Below are 9,988 nucleotides of genomic sequence, written 5' to 3' on the forward strand. Positions count from 1 at the left end.
AGCCACCGATAACTCACGAAGGAGTTGCACACAGACAAACAATAACAGAAAGTGTAAGACAATAATAACTGATGTTCATAGTGAGCAAGACTAAGGCATACCTGGACAGGCTGTGCAACATCTGAAACGAAAAAAACCAACCATGCCAACTAGCAATAGCATCCTCAATGATGGTAATCACATTAGTCCTCTTGTTCACTCCGGTTTGAGCATTCCACAGCATAGAGCAACTAAGTCTGCAAGTAAAGGTCTTGGTCAAGAAAAAACACACAGAGCTGAAGTCATTTAGCAATAAAAAAGGAAGTTGCAGTGAGATCTCACCGGACACCAGTTCAACAATATCACACATGAGACACGGTTGTCCGGAGGCAGCTCTGAGGTACGGCACACGAGTTCCGCGAGCCCGAACAGCGTCAAATACTACAACCTCGGACCCGTCCTCATTCTATATAATAGCAAAACAGTAATGAACATCATTCCACATGTGCTAGGAGCATAACACCCGCATTAGCACAAAAAAATGCATCAAATAATAATGAACATCATTTCCCGCGTGCAAGAAGCATAACCGAGTAGTATAATCTAACAACAGAACCCAATGAAGATGACAAAAAACTAATGATCCCGCTGAATTTAAGCTAGTTTAACATTTGCTTATCCATGTCATACCAATTAGCAGTAAAACTAAAAATGTTCACCGAACTACATAAGCACGTAAGCCAAACTGATAGAGAAGCAAGCACGTAAGCCAAAACAACATGCTGTTTAACATAATGTCACAAGCTCCTCAACATTAGTTTCAGTTATTCGCAAAAAAAAAAAAAACATTAGTTTCAGTCTGGGTGCAGGGCATATTATCAGCCTGAACTTAATCCACGCTACCCAGGATCCCCAAAGACAAATTTGAAGCAAACACTGCAGAATCCCTGACCAATCCATGTCATAGCATTTTAGCGCCTGCAGTAATATAAAAACAAATCTACAATCACTTAAGTACCAGGTTCCAACGCCACATTCCAATTGCATCAAAAGTAACATTCTGCAATTGGAAAGCCACATTCCAATTGCATCAAAAGTAACATTCTTCAAAATTCAACTAGATTCAGACTTCCAACTTTGCCAGGATCTGGTCCAGGAGAATTTGTGAAGCGAACCTACCGGAGGAGGCGCTTGAGCGCGTCGATACCGTCGGCTTCAAAGCGGGAGCGGAGGAGGGTCGCAACTGAGGCGTCGCCGGTCGGGATTTTGGTCGTGGAGGTGCGCGTCGCCGCCCATCCGCCAAACCACGCACGACACCGTCGCGGCGGCAGCTCGCTTGCAAAACGAGCTTCGCTGATATTCCAGCGTGCCAGATGTTGGAATTTTGCTAGAAGGCCTTTGGCCCAATGCTCAACTAAAATTCTGAAATTCTCTTGGCCCATTCATGCACACATGTGAGTGAAGTGAGTGAGATTAAAATTTAGTCCCATCCCGAAAGTTAAGAGAGAGTCATGACCTGACTCGTACAGTGGGTTGGCAGGCTGGTGGATAGGACTGAATGAACAGGTCCCCTAGGTTCTTTCTGTCGCCCGAAGATCGATGAGATGCTCACGAGACTGTCTCACGGCTCACACTGTCTAAATGGAGTAAAATCTGGCACTGTTCCCTCTACTTTCCTGCGTCAATGCAAGAAAAAAAATCATCCAGCCAGCTATCGTAGAAAAAAAAAGTATGTGTTTGACATGTGCGAAGCACGTCCGGATGTCCCTGACAAAATATGAGCGCTTGGAGCTTCTAGACAACCATATTTGTAAAATCCGGACCCCTATACGTACATAGACACGTCTAGATATGCCCGCGGACAATGATCGAGCAGACATCCGCGTGGACTTGCCTACCCTAACCATTGTATCTGTGGTGTACCGTGCTTGTCTTTGCGTCCATCGTCGTCGTTACCGTGCAGACGTCCGCGTTGACTCGCGTACCCTAACCGTTGTATTCATGACGTACGTACTTGTCTCCGGCTACCGTCCCGACGTTTGCGTCGAGTCGTGTACCCTAAGTGTTGTATTCGTAGTGTCACGTGCTCGTCTCCGCGTCCGTTGTTGCTACCATCCAGACGTTCGCGTCGAGTCGTGCACCCTAAGTGTTGTCATGGCGTCATGTGCTCGTCTCCGTTGCTACCGTCCCGACGTCCGTGTCAAGTCGCGTACCTTAAGTGGTGTATTCATGGCGCCATGCTCGCTTTGACGTCCGTTGTTGCTACCGTGCCGACGTCTATGTTGACTCGTGTATTCTAACCATTGTATCCAAGGCGTCATGCTCGTCTTGACGTCCGTCGTCACTACCGTGCCGACGTCCATGTCGACTCGTGTATTTTAGCCGTTGTATACATGGCGTCCCGTGCTCGCCTCCGTGTATGTGGTTGCTACTGTACCCAGTTTGTGAGATTTCGAACATTCGAACAATGCAACGGACGTTTGTCCCACGACGTTGAATGGTGAAAAATGTCCGAGCTATGAAGTCCGAACATTTGTGAATGATTTGAGGCACGGCATTGGAGTTGACCTAATGGTTTGACTTGGTCGAACCCGTGCATCGTTCATGTTTTCAGTGTCTTGGCCTTACCAAATCATGTACATTGTATATGAACCGTGACTTTTTATCGTGTACTTCATCCATGTCCTAAAACATGTGCATAGTACATGAGTTATGGTCACAAGGCAGTGCCAGCGAACCCTCTCCCAGCCGCGTATCCCAAAAACGGAGTGAAGTTCAAAACCATGTCACGAGCATGTGAAGCTGTGTTATTGTTGACTTTGCCCATATGCGCATGTCTTTTAACTATAGTGCCCAGCTAGACTTCATGCACAATAGCCTACTAGAACTAGGATGATCACAGACCTGTGAAGGGTAATTGCACTGCCGCAATGCCCGTGACCTGTTTTACGGCTGACGACGGCACGGATCCCTGCACGTACGGGCGGCCAAGATAACGCGACCGGGGTGCGTAAGCTTCCCAGAATGATTTCGGAGAAGAGAGGGGCGAAGGAAGGAAGACGGCAACGGTTATCTGCGACCTAGGCTGGCTTGGATTAGGGCCTCATGGGCTGGTTTGTGGCATGTCTTCCAATTTTTTTGGTTTTTGCACCTGCATTTGATTTGTTCCACTTGAATTATCCGGATCAGGCCCTTTGCACAGCCGGGAGTTGCATTACAAGTTTGCAAATTGTTTCGAGTTGCCGATGCAAGGTTCCCCTCTGCTTGCTGTTCCATGGCAATGTCGCCGTTCCAAGAACAAGGATGCCGGCAAGTTCTTGGACGGTATCTCTGTCAGCGACAAGGGCGGGCGCCATCACGGAGGAGCAGTGTGCTCTGTTGTCCTTCCTGCATAGCCACTGGCAGAAAAACCGCCATGGAGGTACTGTCCGGAAGAGTGCGATGTTTCTGTCTGTGGTATCTTCAGGTTGGAATTTCTAATTTCCGCTGCATGTAGTTTTGGTTCAGCCTAACACAAATCTCCCATTAGTTTATATTCCTGATGATTTGGTCAGCTGAAAACCGCTTTGTTGGGCGATTTTCCGTGTACCATCAGATCAGCCCAGTGATTTTAAGGTATCTAATTAAGTGCAATCCTTGTCTGAAGCTCACCGCAGCAGTTGCGTCATTTTCTCCACCGTGTGGTGCAGACCAAGGCAGCAGATTATTTTTGTATCTAAATTTATTTCTGTTCTTATAAGCAGGATCCAAGTTAGTTTTGGGAATTCAGAAATCTATGTGATAGGGACCTGTTTTTTTGTCCACCGACACCGACAACCGTTTGCTCACTTCTTTTGCTCATGTCAGTGCCCATGGATTGTAGCAACAACTTCTTGGCAGCACACCTACCTGTGCACGGCTTACTAAAATGGGTCTGGGTGTGTGTATATTTATGCACCATCGTCCACTACTATCCACTTATCCTAAAAAAGATTCTACTATTACTTTCTGCAAAAAGTTATCTTATATTCTAAAAAAGGAAGAAAAAAAAGATTGGTCCCTGGGCTACACGTAGCCCCTTTTTGAAAGAAAAACATATCCAAAAAGAATTGCTTATGTGAAATATGTACACCGTTTTTTTTGGGGTTGGGAAAGAGCAAGGTTCTATATCGAGATTATAAGAAAAAACTGTGAAAGAAAATAAAAATACAGTCCATTGACATTTCTCTATCCTCTCGTTTTTGCACATGCTGATGGCGTGCCTATGTTATTGCAACTGGAGTTCTTAGTAGTCGTCGGCAGTGGCGGAGGTAGAGGGTGGACAGGGTGGGCCATGCCCACCCTGGGATTTTTTGAATAGCTTTATAGCATAGTAAAAAAGGTAAAAAAATATTAAGAAAAGTATTTTATATGAACAGTTATATTGTTGGCTCACCCTGACCTATTGGGCTAGATCCGCTACTGGTCGTCGGAACAAGAAAATTGCATCTACACATGTAATCGGATTGTCTGGTCCTTGCTGGAATGCGTCGGCGACATCGACTCCGAAGGATCTGTGGCCTGGCCCGGAGAAGAAGACGGTCTAGGTGATGGCGGCAGTTCGACGCTGAAATTTGGGTCTGCCAAAACCCGTTGGGTTCCAAATATAGGGACAAGTGGGGTGGTTCTAAAGGCATGGTAAAGTGTTTATAGAGTTATATGCAATTATATGAGATGGTGAGAAGTGGTTAACTCGCTAAAAATATATTTTAATGGGTTATAACTTTCTTTGAGATGGTGCAGAGGGGAGGGGCAGAGGGGGTGAATATATGATACCACCACTCAAATAAACTGAATATTAGATGGGGTGGGGAGCTACAAATAGACGATACCATCACTCAAATGCTCCCATAATCCCAATTTGAAAAGGCAAATTTAGCAGTTCCAAATAATTCTAGATTTATTGTGAATGTTCACAACTCATGTCTATGACTTCAAAAAAGTTCAAATTGAAATTAGAAATAGACAAAGAGAGGAAAAAAGACAAATCCAACATGAATAGCTTCAATAGTCAAAAACGACATTATTTACATCTGGATTTGTCTATTATTTTTATTTGTATTCCGAATTTGAATCTGAAAGTTTTAGTGTTTGTAGAAATATGTGTTGTGTTTCTGATTTTTCTTTACATATCTAAATTTTCCCATGAAAGTTTGGGATCATGCAAAACAATGAAACATACACACCAAGCTTTCCCATTCCTAACACTAAAAATATGGTTAGACCCTTACCATTTGTGATTGGTGCTACAAGAGAACAATAGAGGCCGGGACACATCTATCTCTTCAGAGCAACCTCTTTTAGATTCCTAAGGCCACACTTGCAATAAGATATCATCTGCTTTGGATTTTTTCTTATCTCATTTGAGAAAATTTTAGAAAACATTTTTCATTTTCAAACATACCTAGGCGAGGTTGGAATAATTCATTTTTCAAAGTGAGTCTATTTCATTTATGGGACTTCTGTGTCATGAGGTCGAGGATGCCATGTTCAAGGGGTCCAAGAAACATCTCTGAGTAACTCGTGCCTCAGACCCTTTTGACCTCGTACACATGGGGTTGAGGCCATTTTTCTCTCTAGACATCACATGTCCACGGGTCCCTGACCCCCTGCACATAGGTGTAGCATTCATCTCTCATGTGCCCATGTGCCCATAGGGTCCTTAACCCTATGCCCACGGGGTCCCTGACCCCTGCACATGGGTGTAGCATCCATCTCTCATGTGTCCATGTGCCTATAGGGTCCTTAACCCAATGCTCACGGGTCCCTAAGGTCGCAACAGTCATTTTGGGAGGGGGTAATAAATACCCACCCATCTTTCATCTCACGGGTCTACACTTTCCCCGTGTTTGTTTCAGGGCGGAGGTTTTGGGGCAAGCATTGGATGGCCGGCCCATGTCGACGTACGGGGGCAAATGCTATGCCGGTTTCGAGGGCCGGTGTTGGAGACGCTCTAGACGGGTGTACTCTCTTTTAAAGCTGGATCAAATTAGGTCGAAAAATTTATACTGTACCTGTTTTTGTCACCGACAACAATTTAAAACAGGCTAAATATACACCAGCCTAACTAATTTCCTCCTGGGGTCGTTGCGCACCAGCTTCTAGGCCCTTCGGGACCTTCCTTGGAACCCTTTCTGGAAAGAGCGTTCCGGTCAGAAACAGGCTGTGGCGAGGGTGTGCCGTCACCGTCTGCCCGCCCCTCAACGCGATTAAGTACCGCTCACTCCTATTCCCACCCCCACCCCCACCGGACGGACGGAAGTCACGGTGCGCCTCCGTGTCTCGTCGCAGCCCACCACCTGCCCTCTGCCCGCTGTCCGCCTCCCGCCCCAGATCTCCACCTCCCCCCACCTCCGTCCGCTCCGACTGGAGCAGTGGCCTGTGGAGCAGAGAGAGTGTGGGCGGGGCACGAAATGGCGGCGCTTTCTGGCTGCGCCCTGCTGCTCGCGGCGGCGCTGCTCCTCTCCGCGCCGGCCGCCACAGGTGCGGCTCCCCTCCTCCGTCCTCTGATTCGGTTCTGCTCGCGCGCGTGCGGATGGGTGGGTGGATGCCTGCTGCCCCCGTCTCGTCGGTCCTGTCGGTGTCTGTCCCGCTGGGTTACCAATTCAGCTCGTTTCTTGCACGCTGCTGCTGTCTTGAGCTTCAAGCTTGCTTCCACACTATCTTGAGCTTCAAGCTTCAAGCTGACTCTTAAGTGGATTGGTTAGTTAGTAAAAACATCCTTGCGCCGAGCTCTGATCTGTTCACAGCTGAAGCGAAATACACTAGTAGTTAGTTAGTAAAAACATCTCAGTCAAGTGTGTCTGCTGTGCTGCTAGATTAAAACAACTTGAGCCGCACTGTAGAATAGATAGACCCTGCTACTACTGTCTTGAGCTTCAAGCTGATTCTTAAGCGAATTAGTTGGTTGAAACATCCTCGCGCCGATGTGTTCGCAACTGAAGTGAATTACAGACAGTTACTTAGTTAGTTAGCTAGAACGTCTCAGTCAACTGCGTTTGTTGTGCTGGTAAAAAGAACCTGATTTGCAGGATACATTCCTGCAGATTGGAACAAGCATGTGTTCGTTGTGCATCTGACGTGCCAATTAACCCTCTTACTTCCTTCTTGTTCTCGCAGAGGCGTACGATTCGCTAGATCCGAACGGGAACATCACCATAAAATGGGATCTTAAAGAGTGGACTCCTGATGGTTATGTTGTGAGTAGCACTTCAACATCTGTCTGTCTCTCATCCCAAACTATGAATTAGGCCAGCATTGATTTTTACCGAGGTTTTGATGACCTCAACAAGTAAGTAGCATGGCCAGTGACCGGCTACATACAAACAAACTCTGCTACAAGCAATATATATAGTGGACTACTCGACTCAAAAGTGATTGTGCATTCATATCTGCTCACCCTGTACCTGTGTGTGTCATGATTTTCTTCTTCTTCCAAACTTGTCATGCACAGGCAATGGTCACAATATACAACTACCAGCAGTTCCGGCACATATCTGCGCCCGGGTGGCAGCTGGGGTGGACCTGGGCCAAGAAGGAGGTCATCTGGTCCATGGTGGGGGCTCAGACCACCGAGCAGGGCGACTGCTCCAAGTTCAAGACCAACCCTCCCCATTGCTGCAAGAGAGATCCCACCATCATCGATCTTCTCCCGGGGACGCCGTACAAAGACCAAGTCGGCAACTGCTGCAAGGGAGGGGTTATAAGCACGTTTAACCAGGACCCGGCAAATGCCGCCTCCTCCTTCCAGATCAGTGTAGGCCTTTCTGGGACTACCAATAAGACGGTTAAGCTGCCCAGAAACTTCACTCTTAAGACCCCGGGCCCGGGCTACACATGCGGCCGTGCTACTGTTGTGAGGCCCACCAAGTTTCTCATCGGTGACGGGCGCAGGACGACCCAAGCTCTTAGTAAGTTGCCCACCTATTGCCCCTCGCCGCTTGCTATCTATCAATTGCTTCAGCACTTACTACTAGTTTAGCATGTTTCTGCTCCTTAATAGTCATGAATGAATGCTATGTTATAGTAATATGTGTAGGATTAGTAAAAGGATTCAAACCATTCAAATGAGAAGTGATACATTCTCTAAGGGACATGAGTTCATGTTCATCACCTAGGATCGAAGTCAGCTCATATTTACTTACCTATTTTAGCCAGTTTTGTTCTCTTGCAAATATTGCATGTCTAATGCAGGAAGCATCGGATTGGTTCCACATATGTTTTTTATGTTTTGTTGCTGTTAATTTTTATTTATCAAGAGGGGTTTCCCCCCTCCCCATTTTTATTAAAAACGGGGCATTGTTGCTGTTGATTTTCTTTATATTTATTAGTGGGGTTCTAACCAAGAAATTCTCTATTCACAGTGACATGGAATGTAACCTGCACCTACTCCCAGTTTCTTGCTCAGAAGACCCCAACCTGCTGCGTAGCTCTCTCGTCGTTTTATAACAACACTATTGTGGGCTGCCCAACATGCTCTTGCGGCTGCCAAAACAATAACACTCATCCAGGGAGCTGTGTAAAGTGAGTTAGCAAAATTGTTCACTCTTTACCGCCTGTTAAGGTTTTAATTTTCCGCAAAATTCCTTATGAATCCTATGCACTTTGCAGTCCCAACTCACCTTATTTACAATCCGCCATCGATGGCCCTGGCAAGTACACCGGCCAGCCTCTTGTCCAGTGCACTTCCCACATGTGCCCGGTAAAAGTGCACTGGCATGTGAAGCTCAACTACAAGGACTACTGGAGAGTCAAAGTAACCATCACAAACTTCAACTACCGCATGAATTACACAGATTGGAACCTGGTTGTCCAGCATCCCAACTTCAACAACATCACAAAGCTCTTCAGCTTCAACTACAAGCCGCTCTCCCCGTACGGAGGCCGCATAAGTAAGTTAATTAGTCGCCTTGTGAGCCGTCTGTGTTTAACTGGTTTCTGAGCCGAAACCCTCCTGTCTGATGATGGAGTTTAATTGCTCCCTCTCTGTGTTTCAGACGACAGCGCGATGTTCTGGGGAATGAAGTTCTACAATGATCTGCTCAACCAAGCCGGTCCGTTCGGAAACGCGCAGACGGAGATACTTCTGCAGAAGGACCCGGAGACCTTCACCTTCGAGAAAGGGTGGGCCTTTCCGCGGCGTGTCTACTTCAACGGCGACAACTGCGTCATGCCGCCTCCCGACGCCTATCCATGGCTGCCTAACGCGAGCCCTCCGATGAAGCAACCGTGGACGCTCGAGCTCTTGGTGTTCTGGACCGCGCTGGCCGCCCTGCTGGCCTACTATGTCTGATGAGCGGTGTCGGCGAGCTTCTGTCGGGTTCCACGAGGTGCGCGGCGAAGGGTCATCTGTTCATTCGGTTCCACAGTTGCATATAAGAGACGGGGTGACGAATGCTGATGTGTGTATATGTGTTCTGCTAAGTTAAATAGGGCCAAAAATTGTAGTGGCCGCAAAGCTTTGGTGAACTGATCAATTGAATTGTATGGCTGTAGTAAATTAAATGTATGAGTTACATAATTATGCTTGGGTGAAATGGAGGGGATGCTGTTGGTCAGATGATCTAGCATTGTTTTGCTGACCCCTCTGTTGTTGCTGGAAGCAAGTTGCTGAGCTGATTCATTTTGATCTTTAGTGCTAGCTAGAGACCATATGAATCAGAAGACTTTGTACAACTCCGTAGGGCATGCTACGGCAACACAACCTACGCTTGCTGCTTGCTGCTTGCTGGTTTCTTCATCATCTAATCCACAATATATCGAATGAAACTGCTTCAGATTTCTTTTCAGGGAGACTATTGTTCCACTCACTTGCCACTACTTTTGCAATGAAGGGGGTTTTATTAACTCAGACATGTAGCATTGAGCGGAAACAAAGCCTACTTTTTCAATCAAGGGTGTTTTATTAACTCAAAATGTATGTAGCATCGAGCAGATACAAAGCATATTGAGCGACACGTAGCCTCTACACAGATAGATAAGATGCATAAAA

At 46.6% G+C, this 9,988-nt stretch overlaps 1 protein-coding gene across 1 annotated transcript; it reads left to right on the forward strand.

The window, feature by feature from the left end:
* Positions 1–6,223: 6,223 nt before the first annotated feature.
* LOC123128916 (COBRA-like protein 3) lies at positions 6,224–9,501 on the forward strand. Its single transcript, XM_044549030.1, has 6 exons — positions 6,224–6,480; positions 7,117–7,196; positions 7,451–7,907; positions 8,361–8,520; positions 8,608–8,888; positions 8,994–9,501. The coding sequence occupies exons 1-6, from the start codon at positions 6,411–6,413 to the stop codon at positions 9,287–9,289; spliced, it is 1,344 nt and encodes a 447-aa protein (XP_044404965.1). The 5' UTR covers positions 6,224–6,410; the 3' UTR covers positions 9,290–9,501.
* Positions 9,502–9,988: the final 487 nt, after the last annotated feature.

The sequence above is a fragment of the Triticum aestivum genome, chromosome 6A (genome assembly GCF_018294505.1).
Source record: "Triticum aestivum cultivar Chinese Spring chromosome 6A, IWGSC CS RefSeq v2.1, whole genome shotgun sequence".
NCBI classification, from domain to species: Eukaryota; Viridiplantae; Streptophyta; class Magnoliopsida; order Poales; family Poaceae; genus Triticum; species Triticum aestivum.